This window comes from Acomys russatus, chromosome 14, assembly GCF_903995435.1.
Source record: "Acomys russatus chromosome 14, mAcoRus1.1, whole genome shotgun sequence".
NCBI lineage: Eukaryota > Metazoa > Chordata > Mammalia > Rodentia > Muridae > Acomys > Acomys russatus.
Window position 1 is genome coordinate 16,933,089 of NC_067150.1, and position 20,377 is coordinate 16,953,465.

At 42.0% G+C, this 20,377-nt stretch overlaps 2 protein-coding genes across 6 annotated transcripts in view; both read left to right on the forward strand.

Moving 5' to 3' along the window:
• The window catches only part of Prkcsh (protein kinase C substrate 80K-H), an 827,425-nt gene that overhangs the window by 559,064 nt on the left and 247,984 nt on the right, over positions 1–20,377 (forward strand). The gene's annotated exons all lie outside the window — the stretch shown is intronic.
• The window catches only part of Bbs9 (Bardet-Biedl syndrome 9), a 388,213-nt gene that overhangs the window by 135,364 nt on the left and 232,472 nt on the right, over positions 1–20,377 (forward strand). For all 4 annotated transcript variants that reach the window (XM_051156063.1, XM_051156062.1, XM_051156064.1 and 1 more), the window contains 2 exons: positions 10,764–10,942; positions 17,929–18,005. In XM_051156063.1, the coding sequence (XP_051012020.1) occupies positions 10,764–10,942; positions 17,929–18,005 (256 nt within the window). The remainder of the gene's footprint in view (positions 1–10,763; positions 10,943–17,928; positions 18,006–20,377) is intronic.

The following is a 20,377-nucleotide window of genomic DNA, read 5'->3' on the forward strand; positions in this document are numbered from 1 at the left end:
AGAACATAGTAAAAATTGTAAGACATACATTTTCCCATGTGACATATTAAATAAAAATGCTTTAATTTTGAAAAAAGAATAATGTAATCCATTCACATTTGCATTTTTGTTGAGTTAACTCTTATACAAAAAGAAGTTTCTTGCTAGTGTCTTAACATTATTTCATTTACAGTGACATTTGTGTTCACATAAACTTCCTTTCTGATGCCTCTCTGACTGAAGTGCTTTTCTTCTGTCTGTTCGTCTCTTTTACTCTGATTTAATTTCCACACTCTCATGAAACCTTTCTTCAATTCTTCAATTCAATTATGAACCTTTTAAGTGTTGTTTCACTTTGTTCAGTAATTATGTTACTTCACATATGGTGTTTTGTAAAGATATACTTTATTTATTTTTTTAAGTGTGTGTGTGTGTGTGTGTGTGTGTGTGTGTGTGTGTGTGTGTGTGTGTGAATGCAGAAGCCATGGAGGCCAGAGGCATTAGATCCCCTAAGCTTCTTCTCCTTCTCCTTGTTCTTGTTGTTTTTATTCTTATTTTTCTTCTTGTTCTTGTTCTCCTCTTCCTCCTCCCCCTCCTCCTTCTTCAAATCACTGGCTAGTTTCCATCTCGTCCCATTAGAGAGAAAGGCACTGTTAGCTGCTTGCAATGCCTGTACCTGGCCACTGTACTCCTTTACAGTAGCTCTCAACCTGACTCCAGTGCATTGTGTGTCTGTTCTCTTGTATCGTTTGACTGCATTGTTTAGTTGTAGATTCACAGCCTGTGAACATCAGGTAGGTCTTGGAACTTGCGGCCTGTCTAACGTAGCCTCCACGGTAAGATTATAGCGTATGCTTCACACTTGACCCAGTTTGGCTCACGATTTACCTGCATAACTTCTCTTAGCAGCATCTGTTACCATTGAAGGCACTATAGATTTGTTTCATTTATTGCCTTCCTACCTTCCTCAGAGTCTGAGCTCCTGGAAGCCAGAACATCTTTCCTTCACTGATGTCCTCACTCTGGAACTGTGCCTGCCACATCTTTGTTACTCAGTAGATACTCATTGAATGATGGGTTCTGGCTCTTAGTAAAAAAACTATGCCACACTCTCGTGTGTGTCTGTGTGTGTGTGTGTGTGTGTGTGTGTGTGCGCGCGCGCATGTGTGTTTCATGGAAATCTCTGTTATGGTGCCACACTCCCTCCTTCCCTTGTCCTCTGTGTCACCGCCTGTAGGATGGATTCTCTCCCTCACTGTTGGATTTTGATGTTCTTCTCTTGTGTTTCCATAGTCTCCCTTGACAACATGTCTGTACCACGCACTACTCCTTCAATTCTTTGATAGGAGTACACAGAACAGCTTGTAAATCTTTAGACTCTAGAGTGATATCTGAGCGTAGGAGATACTAACTGATTTCACCATAGTGAAAGAAGTTGTAATGAGTCAAACCCTTATAAACACCTTTTGGTCCAGAGTACAAAATAGCCACTTCTAAGAGTTACATTGCTTTCTTTTTTCTAGTTGGCAGTTTCGTGTTTAGTCTGCAAATATACATTAGTCTGATTTAATTGCCTTACATAGACTTTCTAGTAAATATAATGAAAGAACAGGTTTGTGTTCAGTCCTAATGCAAAGAAATACCCTTACTACAAAGGAATTTTGTTCAGATTCGTTTATAACCCTATAATTTCTGAATTTTTGTGACTACTTATTTCTGTAGGGCCTGTGCTACTGTGATGTCTTTGGAAGCTGGCCTTGGCTCCTCCATTTTGCTTGTACATTTCCCGGGCATTCTTGTTACTCCCTCCCTCCCTTTGATGACCCACAGTCTTGGTTATTAAGAGTAATGGTGGGTAGCAATAATAACTGTGAGCCACCTACTGAGCCCCACATGGCACCTTAAAGATCATCAAAGGTTTTCCTTCTTGGAAGGCAGCCTGGAAAGGCGAGGGAAAACACTGTAGGGAATTTAGATTCTAGATTTGCTTCCTCCTGGCGCAACACTTGTATCAGTGTGAGCTGTGGGCATCAGACTACAGCAAGATGAGGTGGTTATGCAGAAAGGGACAACAGAGAATAATTGCCTCTAAGAAATTGAAAAAGTAACTCCTTGACACATACTTTTAAAAAATTATGTCAGTGGTTTTTCTCTATGTCAGACCTATTTTCATAAAGCAGTAAGTTTGTTAGAAAAAGACGGGATAGGTCAGGTGTCTCAGTGATAAAGCACTTGTCTGTGGGCCTGATTTCCCTAGTTCAAGCCCCAGAACCTATGTGAAGGAGAAAAATCACTCCATAAAGCGATCCTCTGACCTTCACATGCTTTCATGGCACACATATGCCCCATACTTCATAGATAAGTCATACAAAAATGGTAGTAATAGTACAGCAATAAGCATGGTTGTCACACTTAGGTCACAGTGCTCCAGGTGTCACACTTAGGTCACAGTTCTCCAAGTGTCACACTTAGATTTTTGATCTGTTTGAACTAATTTTTGTCCAAGGTGATGAATGATATTTTCCCTCCATTTCAATGAATAACTTTGCTGAGTATACTTACCTTGCTTGATGGCTACTAACTTTCAGCACTTGGAAGATGTCATGCTCTTCTTCCTGGATTTTAGGGTACTGATAGAAGAGCTGAGATTATTGTGTTGTTTCTGCCTTTGTATGTGAACTGATGTTTTTTCCTTAAAGCTTTGGTATTGTTTCTTTGCTTTGTATTTTGACATATATTGTAAATAGATTATTTTCTAGAGCATAGCTATTTGGCTCATTACCGTGTGTGTGTGTGTGTGTGTGTGTGTGTGTGTGTGTGTGTGTGTGTGTGTTTTAGACACAGGGTTTCTACGTGTAGCCTTAGCTGTCCTGGACATGCTTTGTAGACCAGGCTGGCCTCGAACTCACAGAGATCTGCTTGCTTTTGCCCTTCTGGAGTGCTGGGATTACAGGCATGTGCCACCATGCCTGGCTTACCTTTTGTGTTTTGATGCCTATCTTTAAGTTTGTTATATTTTCTTCTTTAATTTTATTAAATTCATTTTCTATGCCTTTAGATTTTATACGACCCCACCCCTGATTCTTAGGTTTGATCTCTTGAATAAAAAAATCTCAGTGTTGTTGAATAATTTGGTTGTGATTGTTAAACCATGTAATCTCTCTCTTTGAATCATCCTTCAGCTTGCTCCTGTGTGGAGTTTTATGCTTTCTATTGTTTATTTGATTGATTCTTTTATTTTTATAATTTGATTCTTTTTCAGCATCTCAACTTCTTTCTGGAAATTTTGTTCATATTTTAAAATTTATCCTCCAAGTTAATGATCATTTTGCCCACTTTGATGATTTTCATCTCTATGTCCTGAATTGATTTTTTTGCTTTGTTTATCTGCTCATTGAGTCTGTCTGGTCACTGATTATCTTAATGCAGGACCCAGTCACCGCCAACGTCTTGGTGTTTGGTCTCCATTATTGGGAAGTCCCAAGCTTGTAGGGTGACATGCTGGGTTGCTGACTCACGTTTTTTGAATTTCTTTGTTGTGTTTTGAGCATTTGTTGGTGCTTGTGTGTCTTCTGGTTTCTTTTTTTCCCCTCCTTTTATTTGTTTGTTTTATTTTATGTGAGTCCTCCTGTGAGTTATCCAAACCAGGAATTCTGTTTTCTGCTGCTGCTTATGGGGAAGGTAACTTTAGTTCTTTCTGCTGAGTGTGTGTGTGTGTGTGTGTGTGTGTGTGTGTGTGTGTGTGTGTGTGTGTTTAGGACTGAGGTGAACATTTGGTGCTACTTGGTGAGCTGGGAATGCCTGTTTGAATCCAGGGTCATGGGAAGTCAAGCAGAAGACAGGCCTTTCAACACCAGGGATTTCTTGAGGCCTCAGGGTCCTGGACCTGAAGGGGCTGGGAGTTAAGGAGAGCTCAGAGCAGAATGAGGCTTTTCTCTTTAGAGATGGGATTTTTGAGGCTGTAAGTTAGGCTTTTGTCAACCACTAGGTGGCTTCAGTTGCCCACATGAAAGGTGCAGTGCCATAGGCACTAAGAGCACTTCATTTTGTGAGGTAGATGAAAGAATCAACTCATGTAATTGGTTTCTGAGGATTATCATTTCTCATCTTCTTGGTTTGGAGATGAGGAACTTTGGGAGGACCTCTCCAGGTTGACCCAGCTCTGCAGCAGCAGTCAGTGTGAGAGCTCAAGCAGCCCAAGTCTCAGTTCTGCTCTCTAGGAACACCTGTGCAGCTCTTGCTTCCTTGAAGCACATCACAGGTCTGTGGCACTCACTGTGCCTGCCCCCAAGAAGGTTCAGTGCATATCAGAAGGTCGGAGATTGTGTTTGTGGTTTTTTCCCTTTTCTTTTGTTTGTTTGTTTCTTCCTATGTTTTCTTTCTTTCCTTTTTTCTTTTGTGGGTTTTTCTTCTTGAAGTAGTCTTACTATGTGGGCCAGATTGATACGGAACTCAAAATTCTCTTGCCTCAGTTTTTTGATTTCTGGAATTATAGGCATGTGCCCACACATGTAGGTGCAGTGTTGCAGTTTAGTAAGTAGGAAAGTGGTTCTAGGGATCACTTTGTAGAAAAATCTGAGCAGTGCTATAATTTATTCTTAACTGAGTTCAACTTTTATGTTGACAATGATATGGAGTTGGGGGAGCTTTAAAGTTAGTTCTTCTGAGTTTAGAGCCCTCCTCAATTAATAGCGCTGTCTAACAGCTATTACTTAAGAAGATAGATTACCGATGGATGCCTTTTCAATGCAGCCCCTATATCTGAGGGTATAGACAATTGTAGGAGCCAGAGGACCAGGATGCCTGTCTCTAGACAGTGTCTTGTAGACATACCAGGGAAGTTGTACCCATGAAATGTCAAAGGGCAGTTTCCCAAGTAAGACCATACACCAAAGCGAATAGAGGAAGTGTCACAAGGTCACACCCCTAGATGAAGAGCTACCAGGAACTAATGGTTGCTGAGAGAGGGAGAGTCAGTCTCTTAAAGAGACAAGCTCTCTGATAAGTTCTCCAACTCCAGGAGGTCAGTCCTAAACACACGTACAGATGAATAACACTAAGAGGACTCAATAGGTATGTTTGTTTGTATGTGTGTGTGTGTGTGTGTGTGTGTGTGTGTGTGAGAGAGAGAGAGAGAGAGAGAGAGAGAGAGAGAGAGAGAGAGAGATTGTGCATGTGTAACAATAATAATTCAAGATGTCATGAATTTGAGAGGAAGTGGGAAGTCATGAGAAGAGTTGCAGTGGGAAATGGAGGGGGCAGAACTGATGTAAATACAGGGCTCATTTATGAAATTCTACAGAAAAACAGCATAGTGGACTGGAGAGATGGCTCAGTGAAGAAGAGCACTGATTGTTCTTCTAGAAGATCTCGGGTTGATTCCCAGCACCCACATGGTGGTTTAAAGCCATGTAACTCCAGGTCAAGGAGAGTCAGCTTCCTCCCCTGGTCCCCAAAGTCACCAGGGATGCACGTGGTACACAGACATGCATGCAGGCAAAAATGCTAGGAGCAATTGCACGCTGCACTGGCTAAAGCGAGCAAGGGAGCTTCCTGGAGGCAGCTCACCTGTTCATGCATGGCTGATGAATGGGTGCATCCCAGGCTTAGGCAAAGCCCCAGAGATTTTGCCTCAAGACTGCTTGTTGTTGCTGTGCTGCCCTCCCATGCTTGCCCCACGTGCCTGTGATCACACAGTAAGCATGACTAGACCCTCACTGCCTACGGCATAATGTTATTCCTCTATAGGGGCTGCACAGTCTGTTGGGCAGATTTCCTACAGATGATCTTATAACTCCTGATAATGGTTCCTGAATTGACTCAGGCAATTAAAAAAACCCTCCTGCAAAATAACCAAAACTGTCAGGAGCTCTATGAACCTCCATGTTAATTACACCAAGAAGGAAAACAAGATTGAAACATACTAATAATCAAGGAAATACAGTCTTTCTAGGTTTAGTTCAAGGATAAGCTCAGGCGTATACCACACTAAGAAAGACAATATGACTATAGAAACAAGGAATAATTGGTCATCTATACAAGACAAGACAGACACCTGTTTCTTAGAAAAACCTTGACATAAAAACTCTTGCTTTGAATATATAACATACATTTAAAATAAGAAAGAGATAAAACTTTTGTTTTGAACTCATAGTGATCATATAGATAAAACCACTTTAAAGTTATATTAAATAAAAGTATTTATTTAGATATAGTTCTAATGAAAGAATGTAGAACCAGTAGTCCTACTGTAATCCTTTTTTGTGTAATGATTGTATCTAATTTTGAATGAGGTAAGTTTTTAAAATAGATATTGTAAAAGCCCAAGACAGAAATAAAGTTGTTTTTGGTTGATTAACTACCCACCAAATATGTGTCTGTCTGATCATCTCTGCCTTTATGTATGTTTATGACTGATCTGTGGGGGCTCCCTATGTTTGTATGGATGTCTGGTTTTCTCTTTCTTTCTTTTAGCTGCCCCAAATAGCAAGGTTACCAGCCTGAGAGCTTATGAGAGAGAGAGAGAGAGAGAGAGAGAGAGAGAGAGAGAGAGAGAGAGAGAGAGAGAGAGAGAGAGAGAGAGAGAGAGATTTTCTGAATAGCGAGGTTGCCAGCCCGAGATTTGAAGAGTTAAAGCACAGCAGCCAGAGGCATCAGCCTGATTGGAGAGTTAAGGAAGTCCAGAGTTCCTCACCATGACCAGCAGCCCCAAGTAGCCTGAAAGTTTAAGAGTTAAAGAACAGAGCTAGAAGCAACCAGTTCTTAGTCCCAATAGGCCCAGAGCAAAAGCCTTTGGACCCTCTTTCCCCCCAACTCTGCTGTCCCACCTCAGCTGCCCCCAGGCCCCATGGAAGTAAAAGCCTTGTTTTTGTTGTTTTGCTTTCTTTTTTCTTTTTCTTTTTCTTTTCTTTCTTTCTTTCTTTTTTTTTTTTTTTTTTTTATGAAAAACACTTATGCATATCATCCTCACCTCATCTATCTTGGTAGTAGCACAAGATAGACATGTAGATCAACAGAATAGAATAGAAATCCTTATACAAACTCACACAGCTATAGCCACTTAAAATTTGACAGATGCTAAAAATGGCCATTGGCGAAAAGAGTGCCTCTTCAGACATGTTATTGTGAAACTTGTATATCCATGTGTAGAATGAAAATACATTCCTGTATCTCACCCTGTGTAAAACTCAACTCCTGGTGGACCAAAGCTATTAACGGAAGACCAGAGATTCTCAAACTACTTGGGAAACAGCAGAAAAAACACTTCACAATACAGGAACAGGTCACTCAGCAGTAAGGAAGAATTGACAAGTGGGTTCTTATGAAATTAAATCAGTTCCTGTGTGTCAAAGAAAACAACCGAGTGAAGGAGTAAGTGACATGATAGGAAAAAACCTTTCCCAGCTACGTGTCTGACAGAGGACAAGTGTCCAAACCATAGGAAGAACTTAAACTAAACAAAAAGAAAGTAATGACATCAGCAAAGAGGCTAATCAAAGGAACCGATAGTTCCCAAAAGATGAAATGTAACTGCTCACTAAGCATTTCAACTTCACTAGCTGTCAAAGAAATGCAAATCAAAATGACTTTAGATTCTGTCTTACCCTAGTCAGAATGCTAGCTGTTAAGAAAGAAAGCACACACACACAAACAAAACAAAACAAAACAAAAAAAAAAAAAAGAAAAAAAAAGAAAAAAAAAAAAAAAGAAAGAAAGCACAACTGCTAGCAAGGTATAGAAAGGAGCCCATGTGCTGCTGGCAGGAAGGTAAGCTAGTCTACTGCTAGGAGTATCAGTGTAGTGGCTTCTCAATAAACAAAAGGTAGATTTACCATATGGCCTGTACTTATCCAAGTGACTCCAATCAGTTCAGTACAGAGACACCCAAAGCAATGTTTATTGCAGCACTGTTTACAACAACTATGTTATGGAGCCAATATAAATGTTCAACAACAGAAGAATGGAGAGGCAAATATGGTATACATGGTATCCACGTAAGATAGGACTTCTAGCCTGGAAGAATGAAGTCATGTCACTTGCAGGAGATCTAGTGCAAGAGAAAGAGAAATCATATTAAGTAATATGATTTATCCATTTCAACACAGTATGATTTACACAATACAAAAGGCAAATATATGTTTTTTTCTTATTTACCATTTGTAGATTTTATATAGATACATAAAATCAGGTATGCATCTATGATGTGAAATAGGGGGGCAAGTGGGGATTATTAGGAGAGGGGGCAGGGAGCAAGCAGGGGGAAATATGCTCCACACACAGCCCATACATGTATGGACATTTAAAACAACAACAACAACAACAACAACAACAACAACAACAACAACGGCAAAATATTTTTTTGGCTCAAAGGCCATTGTAGAAAGTAAACAAAGCCTGAAAGAACTTGTGTATCAACACCAAATTATTTAGGACAATGTTGAATTTTTTCTATGAATGCCAAGGAACAAGAAAATATAGAATTTCTTTCAGCTGCTTTAATTTCTAAGCACTGCATATTAAACTCAGCATAATGTGTATATTGTAGGTAAGTTTTAGAGAGACACGGGGCTGAGGGAGCCTAAAAGAAGGAAGAGGTTAAACCCTGTCCTTGTCCCTTCAGTGCTGCTCCCACAGAACTCCCGAGGCTGAGAGGGCTTGTGGAGGCTCAGGGGGTCCAAGACCGAGGGGATACATACACCTTTTTGCTTCAGCCTTCCAGGGTGTCGGGGGAAGGAAAGGATGGAGCGTGGGAGGGAAGAAGGGCAATTGAAGCAGAAGCTCCTTTTCTCTAAGATCTGTCATAATCAGTTTTATTAGTCTGTGAGGGTGAAGCACTCCTGTCCTAATGACCTCTCTAAGGCCCCATGTTTGGGGGATTCATTCAGACTGTGGTAGACAGTGAGGAAAAGAAATGGTATGAATCGAAGCAGTGATGGAGAAAGATCGAGTGCACAGGACAGTGGCCCTCTCTGTCTAGGAATAGGGAGAGAAGAAAAGAGCAAACCAGAGAGTTCCTTGGGTAGGAGTGTTTGTTAGGGACACTTTGAGGGGTCCTGTGTGGAAAGAATTAGTCCCAAGAATCCAGAGAAGGAAGAGGGAAGAAAAGAGGAGAGAATGTCTCTGTCTTCAGACTTCTATCAGTTTTCAAACATCTTTGCTCTAACTGTTCCAGCACCGAGGTCACTCCATGGCTGTCCAAGCCTTGGGGTCACACCATGGCTGTCCAGGCCTTGGGGTCACACCATGGCTGTCCAGGCCTTGGGGTCACACCATGGCTGTCCAGGCCTTGGGATCACACCGTGGCTGTCCAGGCCTTGGGGTCACACCATGATTTTTGAGGCCTTGGGGGTCACACACCATGGCTGTCCAGGCCTTGGGGTCATACCATGACTGTCCAGGCATTGGGGTCACACACCATGGCTGTCCAGGCCTTGGGGTCATACCATGACTGTCCAGGCATTGGGGTCACACCATGACTGTCCTGGCCTTGGGGTCACACCATGACTGTCCAGGCCTTGGGGTCACACCATGGCTGTCCTGGCCTTGTGGTCATACCATGGCTCTCCAGGCCTTGGGGTCACACCATGGCTTTCCTGGCCTTGGGATCATACCATGGCTATTCTGGCGTTGGGGTCACACACCATAGCTGTCCAGGTCTTGGGGTCACACACTATGGCTGTCCAGGCCTTGGGGTCACACACCATGGCTATCTAGACCTTGGGGTCACACCATGGCTGTGCAGACCTTGCGGTCACACCATGGCTATCCTGGCCTTGGGATCACACCATGGCTGTCTAAGCCTTGGGGTCACACCATGGCTATCCTGGCCTTGGGGGTCACACCATGGCTGTCCAAAGCCTTGGGGTCATACCATGACTATCCTGGCCTTGGGTTCATACCATGGCTGTCCTGGCCTTGGGGTCACACCATGGCTATCCTGGCCTTGGTGTCACACTTTGGCTGTCTAGGCCTTGGTGTCACACCATGGCTATCCTGGCCTTGGGTCACACCATGGCTATCCTGGCCTTGGGTTCATAGCATGGCTGTCCTGGCCTTGGGTTCACACCATGGCTATCCTGGCCTTGGGGTCATACCATGGCTGTCCAGGCCTTGGGGTCACACCATGGCTGTCCTGGCCTTGGGGTCACACCATGGCTGTCCTGGCCTTAGGGTCACATCTTGGCTGTCCTGGCCTTGGGGTCACACTATAGCTGCTATCTAGGCCTTGGGATCACACCATGGCTGCCCAGGCCTTGGGATCACACCATGGCTGTCCTGGCTTTGGGTTCACACCATGGCTATCCTGGCCTTGGGGTCACACCATGGCTGTCCTGGCCTTGGGGTTACACCATGGCTATCCTGGCCTTGGGGGTCACACCATGGCTGTCCTGGCCTTGGGGTCATACCTCATTTCTTGTCTCCAGATAGAAGTCTAGTCTCATCTCTGGCTCCATTCTTGCAAGTGGAATCTACATGCTGGAGAGGACATCAACAAGTGGCACCTGCACTGCAGATTAAGATCAGTATTTGAGAACAGAATTACTATGTAATTAGATGCCTATGATGGCCAATATAACATATTTTAATATTTATTCCCTTCCTGTAATACATCTTAACAGTGTGTTGTACATCTATATACGTAGATGATGTTTGAAACATTATAGTTGAGTCTTTGAAATAAACCTATTTTTATGCTTTTTAAAAATGGTGTGTTAAGCTGAACTGAGTACAAATGTCATTTTTCAAGACTGAAAATGTAACCCATGTTCTCTTGCACCTTACAGTGACTTGAAGGGAGTGATAGTGACGCTCAGCGACGATGGCCATCTGCAGTGCTCATATCTGGGGACAGACCCTTCTCTGTTCCAAGCTCCTAAAGTTGAATCAAGAGAGCTCAACTACGATGAACTTGATGTAGAGTTGAAAGAACTTCAGAAAATCATCAAAGATGTAAAGTCTCAAGGTATCCCATTTGGTGTCTTCATTGTATAATTTTAATGTTCTTTATACAATTTGTCTTATGTTGTATATGGATTATTTTTTGTGAATGTGAGTTCATTTGCTCCCAGGGTTAGTTGAAGACTTTGAGTAATGAATTGTTCTTTGGCATATGAGGCCCTTGTGTTGACTTCTGTGTAGGTGTCTGCTGAAAGCTGCTCTTATTGAAGATAGTGTTTTGGTTAGTGTGTTCCAGGGACAGCTCTATCTAGACTTGAAGTATTTTGGCCTCTCGGTGAAGAAGACGAACTTCCTAGTGGTTTCAGGCTGTGAGAAAAATGCTAAAGCTTACAGTGGTCAATTGTTAACTTACAATGTACGTGGCTTCACTTGCTTCTTTGAAAAGAAATCCAAGTAGCACATGAGTTGCCACTGTTAGGAAAAATGTAGCAAATTGCAGCTTAGATGATATAATTTATGCTTGGGGTTAATTAGCCATCAAATGGAGTATGGCCTGCGACACTCTGCCTCCTAAGGACCCAGACACTGCTGATGCTTGTCAGTTCCTGACTTTTGAGTAACTCAATGTTATTTTATGTTGGGACTCACAAGGGTGTAATTTTATTGTAAATTAAAAGGAGAAACAAAACACCAATCCAACAGCTCATGTTGGACATGTGAAAATCATTACTTTAAGTTCTCTTTTCAGGGTCAGGTAATAGTATTTTCTTAATGAGAAAAAATATGGACCATTTTCACATAAAAGAAATGTTAAAACAAGTAGGAATAATAAAAGAAACGGAGCATCAAAAGCCAACCAAAATAGCAGGGCCAATCTTAATCCTGTCCCATTTGCTTCTCTGGCTTTATGCATTTTTGATCTATATTACCAAGGTTTTATTCCTCTGGCTTTAAGGAATTGAGATGATATATTAACATAGGAATATTAAAGGCAAACATGTGATGCTTCAGCTTCACACATTCTTAGAGAAAGCCCTCAAAGTCAGCCATTGAAACGGGGGTCCTTACATCCTGCTGTCAGCGCTCCGGCCTCAGCAGGAAGGTGGTGGAGACAGGGTGTGGCAGGCCGCAGAGACACACTTCCGTTTTCCACCTTGATGATGTCAGTGTTTGCAGGATGAATGAAGTTATAGTCTTTGTCATTTTAGGTTATAATTGGGGAAGATATATATGTATGTAAAATGAAGTTTTTGAAGGGAATTAAATAATGTGGGCTTTACTCTAAAGTTTATGTCTTGTGATTTCTGCCCTTCCACAAGCAATGGCAAATGGTAGTTTAATTAACATAAATTATGTAAATTGCCACCTTACTTCTAAATATTTCTCCTGGTAGCCATAGTGGTGCCCTTAGGTGAAAGGGTTTTGATGTCTTGCTAGCCATTTCCTTGATCCTTTTGTATATTTTTGAGAATTTCATGCATGAGTAATTATATCAGTTTTGCTCTTCCTTTCATCCTCCAACTACTTTCATGTTCTCCCACTTCCCAAATCCATGACCTTTAGTTATTTTCCCTTTAGTTATTATTACTACATGTGTGTGCATGTGCACGCACATGCACACACATGCACATATGCACCCATGCACACATGAATACACAAAAGTACGTGAATGCAGCCTGCTAAGCCCATTTAGTATTGCTTGTCCCTGGAAAAGCCTGCTCCTGTCTCCACCGCCATTGCTTGACTGCAGCTCTTTATTGAGCGGCAGGCCTTGTGAGGGTCTCTTCTCCGTGTTGAAATCATTGGACAGTCTTGTCTAGCAACCATACTGTTGGGATTTCATGGATCAGCATCCCTGTGATATGTAGCCTACCTAGCCACAGACATCTTGGTGCTCTGGTCCTTGCAGTTGACGCCTTCTCTTGCACACTGTTCCCCAAGCTTTAGGCTTAGGAGTTGTATTGTAGGCACAGCAGGTGGCACTGGGCTCCCCACAATGGTTGCTTTCTGTGTTTTTTCCAGTGGTGGATTTCTGTGATGGTCTTCTTTGACACCTTTGAAAGTGACACTTTTTTGTGGCTTTAGGGATAAAGTTTTGGATGCAGTTAGAAATTATATTAGCTTAGGTTCCATGATGCCCTGAGCTGTGGGTGGTTGCCTGGGTTTACACCACCAGGCCCAGTTTGCCTCCTACTGCACACACCTTAAGTCCAGTCATTTCACTCTTGGTATAAGTGCCCCTCATACACCCCTGGGGACATCTTGCTGTGCTGGTCAGTGCCGTGGTTTGTAAGCCACGGTCCCTTTGACAACTTGCATAGCACCTTAAGATTCAGCAAGCGCTGGTGCTCAGGGAGGAGCCTTCCAGACCAGTCCAGCTGGATTCGTCCAAGTCTGTGTCTAAAGTATGTCCTGTCTTCAGACACAGCGTCTTACTTTCAAGATCTGGGAGGCAACTCAGGGCCCCGATAATAGCCTTGTTTTTTTCTTTCATACTTTCTGGAACTCCCCTGGCCAACAGCTCTGAGAGAGACTTCCCATGTCTGGTATGGGTTTTTATTAGGCAGTCTGTGACTCTTGTGGCCAATATCATCAACACGATTTACATAACTTCATTCAAACCATATATACATACACTTATATATTTATTTTTCAGTAAACATAAAACAATAGCTTTTCAAACATCTTAGTATTGTGTATCCCTGGCCCTGCCTTGCCCATCTTTCTGACTTCCTGGTTTAATCATCGCTCCATTTCCCATTGTGCCTTGACATCGTCTGTACTGTTCTCTGCCCCCTCTCTGGAGCTACCTACCCTCTACCGTGCTGCCCTTTTATTTTTCTGGTTTCTGTGGTGACTCAATCAGGTCGACCCACAGACCTCAGTGAGAGGTGATTATTTGCATAATCTTAAAATTGGTTCATGTTTGAACTTCTCTGTACTTTTACACCCCTGTTGTTTGGTTTTATTCCTAAAAAGGAAATGAAGAGAAACTTTTAAGAAATAGAATATTTTCCTCTATTGTATTTCTAGATGTAAGGGTATTTAGTATTCTGTTCCTTTAGGAATGTTTGGTGTTCCTATTCACCTAAATACTTTTAATTATAAGGAATGATGTATCTTTTCACTACAGGTTGTGGAGAGCCAGAACCCTGGCCCTTGTTGTTCATTTTAATGATACTTTAGCACAGTGGCTTTATTTTGAAAAATAATTTTTTTCATAAAATATATTTTGATTACAGTTTCTGCTCCCTCAGCTCCTCCCAGATCCTCACTACATCCCTACCCAGCCAACTCAGGCCTTCTTTCTCTTTAGAAAACAAACAGGCAAGTAAAAAAACCCAAACAAACCATATGAAAGAACAACATCTAAAAACAAAAAAGCACAAGAATCACACAAAAACAAAGCCCATAAAAACACAAAATTGGAAGCCATACTATACAAGCAAAAGACCAGTAAGATAAAAGATGCCAAAACAAAACCATATGAGACAAAAATTCTCCAAAATTACCATTGGGTTTATTTTGTACTGTCCTGGCCGTCTACAGCTGGCCCTGGGGCCTGCCCTGATGTGTGCTTTATGAGCCCAGTGAGACTCTATTGGAGAAAACTGTTTCCTTTGCAAGTGGTTGTCAGTGGAAGACAGCTTCTTGCTTAGGGCTGGGAGCTGTGTCTATTTTGCCCTTGCAGTGATGGGACTCCATCTGGCTAGGACTCGTGCGACCTTGTGCATGCTGCCGCAGTATTCTGTGCATGGTACCACAGTATCCTGTGCGTGCTGCCACACTCTGTGCACAGTACCAGAGTACCCTGTGCATGCTACTGCAGGACCCTGTGCTTGCTGCCACAGTACCCTGTGCATGCTGCCACACTCTGTGCACCAGAGTACCCTGTGCATGCTACCGCAGTACCCTGTGCGTGCTACCGCAGTACCCTGTGCATGCAGCCACATTCTCTGTGAATGCATATGCGTGTCAGTCATGTTGTATCTGGAACACTGTTTCCTTGGTGTCTTCCATCCTCTCTGGCTTTACAATCTTTCTGCCTTCTCTTGTGCATAGCTCTCTGAGCTCTGAGGGGAGGAGCCTGATGAAGGTGTCTTTCAGCTTTAAAAAAAAAGTTCTTTTTTTGTGGGCTATACTTCATTCTTAAAGCTTTAAAAAAAACTTCAAAGAAAGGGTTGTAGCAAAATCTAAAGTAAATTTAAAGAAGATATCTTGTTGCACACATGGTGTGTATGTCAATTGTAATAAAAATTTTAAAGGATTTTATGTTTGTAAGTTATATAAGGAATGTATGTTACAATTATCAAATTTTTGTAGTAATTTATATATATATTTGGTGAAGGTTTTGAAATTCAGAGTGCTAGTATGAGTCCTGCCAAGTGTTTTTGTCAGGAGTAGTCAGCAATACTTTTCATTGGGAACTTTCAAGGAATGGAGTTTCCATATGACTTAAGTACTTGGTCACGTTCTTCACGTCATGTGGTCACGAAGCCCTGGATGTGGTGTTTAAGAGAGGTGCAGGGTGCTGTCAGCCAAGTAGAGAGCCGGACAGACATATTTTATCTAAAGTACATGTGGTCTGGCTTAGCCAATGCTGTCTCCAAGGACGAGGGGCAGCTGAACTTAGTTTGTCCATTCCGCTTGTGCGGACACACGTAACAGGATGTCTGAGCAGCTCAGAGAGGTTTGTTTGTTCCTCTTGTAAAAGAAGCTGAGTGGTAGGCAGCTCAGGGTTGGCTCCACAGCTCCAGTCTCCAGGGATCGGGCCCTTCCATGCCAGCATCATGTCTTGATTCAGGAATGCTTGGGGAACCTGTGCTTCCCATCTGTGTCTGAGTCAGCCCCTGAGGAGCTTGCCTGGAAGCCACACCCTGAGCAGCTCGGCCCTTCCGAGCTGCAGAACAGGCCAGGGAAGTTTAGCAGTGATTCCTAAGGGCTGTTCCTCTGTACGAAATCGGGCTGCTCTTGGGGAAGAAGCGAAGGATGGTTATCATGCTGCCAACGAAGAGCCTTTTATTTATTTTTTTACTAGGTTTAGAATTTCCTCTCTAGGTTTTTTGTAGTGATGGGACTGTGTTGTCACTGGTGGCTTAGGACAGTCCTTCTGCTGTGAGACCTCTGAGCCAATGGTATAATCCACTTTGCCCTGTGTTTTCAGTCATCCGTGCTCAGTGCGTGTGGACCTCTCTCTCCTTCTAGGGACCGGGGTAGCCATAGATGTTCCAGGCGTTGTGTGCATATAGGATTTCCAGACAAGAAGGCTGTTCTTTATGATCTCCCTTTTAGGGAGAAATGACTTTCATGAAAGCGTGTGCCCCCACTGCCTAGCCCCAACCTCCTGCTTCCCCATTGGTCATGAAATGAAGAGCTGTGCTCATGCTTGAAAAAACAATCAGTGGAGCAGAACCTCCATGGTTGAATGTGACCCTGCAGCCAGCACAGGAACCTTTTCTGTGGTGATGTTGAAGAGTTCAACAAAATTAGGCTTATCCACACAGAGAAACGAGGGGAGAGTGGGTGTTGGCTAGGCAGTCAGTTATCTCATGTGTATGTACGGTGTGCACATGTATTTATTACTTAAAATAAATTACTTAAGAGCATATATGGTGGATATACATAAACACATTTTATTCACAACAAATATAATTTATGTTTTTTATTTAGAATAAATTGCTTTTTTGAGATATTTCTTTATAGAACATCAACATTCAAAATGATGGAATAGTGTGCATTTCTTAGTCTACTTCCTGTTATAGCAAAGGACTTGAAGCTAAGTATTTGTGAAGGAAAGTTTTATTTAGCTGAAATTTGTGAGAGGCAAATTCAAGGGCTTGAATCCAAGACAGGCTTGTGTCTAGCAGTACTTTGTAGAAATTGGTCCTGTAGAGGCAGAAATATGTGTGAGGGAAAATGTGCATGGTGAACCGGGGACACAGAAAGAAGGGGCCAGACTTGTCCTTTCATAAGAGCCCTCTTGTGAGCTCTAACAGGGGAGGAGAAGTGATGCAGCAGTTTCTTTGGAGGGCAGTGCCCTCAGTGATTCATGATTCACCTTTTAATGAGCCCATCTCTCCTTAGCACTATAGAGCCCCAGACCAAGCTTCAAAATACAGATTTTAGGGGACACAGTCAAATCCTAGCTAAGCCATACGTAACTGTATGTGATATGTTTATGTGCATGGGTGTGCACTTGTGGTATATGTATGTCTGTGGGATATATATGCACTTTTAGTATACATATGAGTATCTAGTATATGTCTGTGTATGTGGTCTATATATGCATTTGTATGTGGCATATGTGTGTGTATATGGTGTATATATGTGGTACACTAGCTCAGACAATACTAAGATAATAAACGTGGAAAGTGAATTTCATTGACCCTTGATCCTAGTCTTTGACTACAAGTCTTATTGAGTTTTAAATATTTCTCAGAAATATTCAGTCTTAGGTACTTGTTTTACACAGATGTGTTCATGTTAGATTGTACTACACCTTGCTGTTTAAAATATTCAGAGGTGTACGAGTCCTTTCATGTCAGTGTACATGGATTTCTGAAATTCTTACTGCTTTGAACCATTGAATAATGTGGATATTTTGTATTTTATTTAATCACCTCCTTATGAAGATACATAGGCATTTAAGTTTTTTTTTTTTTTTTTTTACCAGTTTACCTTTTCACCGGTTTATTTTTTTCACCAGTTACTAATAATGTAGGCCTTTCTTGGGCATGCCTGCTCATGGTAAGTTCTTGGGTGTGGAACTGTTAAGTCAGAAGATCTTTACATTTTGCATGATGATAGTTGTAGCCAACTTACCTTTCAGGAGGATGTACTAGTCCAGGCTTTCACTAACAGAACATCTACAATTCCCGGTACTGGTGCTCATCATCTCAGCACTTAGGCAGTAATGGAGGGGACAGTTTTTGTTCCAAGGGTTACTGAGGACAGGATGCAGCTTTTAATTCTGTTTAGAGTTTACACATACATATATATGTATATATGTAAACTGTACACTTTATGATTAAATATGTTCTTTAATTACAGGTGTTTGGCCCATAGCTGAAAGAGAAGATGACTTGAAAGTCTCTGTTGTGGTGTCTCCTAACCTTGACTCTGTGTCTGTAGGTATATCTATGTGTTTTGAATTGTGGTCAAATTGACTTAAATTTTAGGCTTCTTGGTGGGAACTTGTGGGATGATAGCACATTTCAGGTTTTGTTGCTTTTTAGAGCAGTGGTTCTCAAGCTCCCTGATGCTGCAACCCTTTACTGCCCTTCCTCAGGTTGTGGTGAGCCCGACCATAAAATTATCTTGGTTACTACATGTTAACTATAATTTTGTTCCTATTATGAATCATAATGTAAATGTCTGGTGTATAGAGGATATCTGATATGTGACCCTTGTGAAAAGGTCCTTTGACCTTTGACCCTCAATGGAGTAGAAGCCCACAGGTTGGGAACCACTGATCTGGACAAAAACATCCTGTTTTCTTAGTGCCAGAAAAGGGCATCTTGGCAGCGTTTGTTTACAAGGAATGAGAGGTAGGGGGCGGGGCAGAGAGGTTCTTAAACCTTCTTGTGCCACAGTGCTGATCATGTGCCCGCCGATCTTTTATAGAGTCCATGAGATGAGGCTGGAGAGATGGCTCCGTGGTTAGGAGCACTGGCTGTTTCTTCAGACAGTTTGGTTCTCATCACCCAAATGGTGGCTCATAATTATCTTTATCTCCATTTCCAGGGCATCTGATGCCCTCTTCTTGCCTCTGTGGGCACTAGACACACAAGCAGTAGATAAAAACAGACAAATCACCCATGCACATAAAATAAAAATAAATAAGTCTGGAGAAAACACCAGGTTTAATGAGGTAATGCCTTTGAGTGGCCCCTCTAAGGTTTGGTGATTTGTAGTCTTTCCTGTGTTCTAGTAGTAATGAGGGCAAGAGGGTGTGTGCCACAGACATAGAAATGCAGGGATTGGTCCACTGAGTTGTTGCCTTTGTCATCGTTATCAATGACGCTTTGCTTTCCAACCTCAGGAGCACTTTGTCTTGCTCAGTGACATGTCCTCAGGACTTGGTCCTGTGCGCTAACTGCCCGTTGGCTCTGGAGGAGGGTGGAGAAAGAGGACAGCTGAGAGGGGGCAGTTCTAGTTATTTCACGCCGTGATCTTGTTTACTCTGTCTCAGAATACTTTCGTGTATGTACTTATGTCTCATTGCTTGAAGTTTGTATGGAATTCACTAAGGATATTCACCAAGGAGAACTTGACCCGTTTTATGACCGAGCTTGAACATTTTCTGCCATTAGAGTTGATATCATCACGTAATTTTCGCCTTGGAAATATGTTTGCTATTTAAGCATCATAGTACAATATAGTAGTGGTGGTCAAAGCCTTCAAAGGGTTACTTTGGTACAAGCAGCCAACTCAAATTATGGTAAAAATCACATTAGTGTTGCTATGGTATAGTACATTAGGGGCAGTTAAAAGAGGCGGGACCATCTATGAAAGGAACATTGACCCAGCTCACTTGCACAGGAGAGGCTCTGTGAGAGCCATTTGCTCTTCAGCAGACACCATTTTTCACCCTACCCGAAGGGTGTACTGTGAGGGGAACTTAACTGACAAATTGTCACACATTTTCCCCCGCTGTGGAAATGACTGCGTTTCCATCTGTGGGTAATTTACAGAATTGTTTCTAAGCTCTCTGAAGCATAGGCTGTTGGGAGCGAAGAATCATCTTTCTGTCTCTGGGAACATTTTGGTCTTTGTAGGACAAGGGCTCATGTAGGAGTGATATATTGTAATGGGAATTCCCAGACTGGTGACTGAGTGCTGTTTCTTTTTTATTGGTATCTCTGTCCTGCTTCTCTTTCCCTGTCTTACTGGGTCTTATTTTTTATTTTTTTGCCTCGTTTTCCCTGTCTTGCTGTATTTTCCCTTAAGCAGTTTCTTTATACGATCATATTTATCCCCTTGGAAAACCTTGCCCGACGGTGTATGTGGTTGTAAAGCCATGATGTCTTCTTCCAGTCACTTTTATGCTCCCCAAATACCACTGCCCTGAAATGTCTAGGTTCAGACATGGCTGGAAAAGGAAGCAGGAGCCATTTCTCTCAAGATCTGTGGCTTTAGGTAGCATAGTGCTAGAGCAGGAAGCTGGATTAACATTTATTTTGAGCCATTATTATGAGAGTGCAAATCTCTGAAACAGAAGTGGATTTTTTTTTTTTTATTGGAATGGAGTCTTCTGTAGCGGAGAGAAACATCATGTCTCAACTTCCTCATGGAACAACTTTATTAGGGTTCCAATGTGACTTCTGTAGAGCTGAAAGTAGAAATGAGTTTCCCAGCTCTTAATTCTGTAGATGCCCATGGCATCAAAATGGTCTTTATTTAGAAGCAGATAGTATTTTTTTTTAAAATAAAAATCCAAATAAAATATACAATGGATTTGATTTATTCACTATGCACAGTCATTGTAATCTTAGTTGTT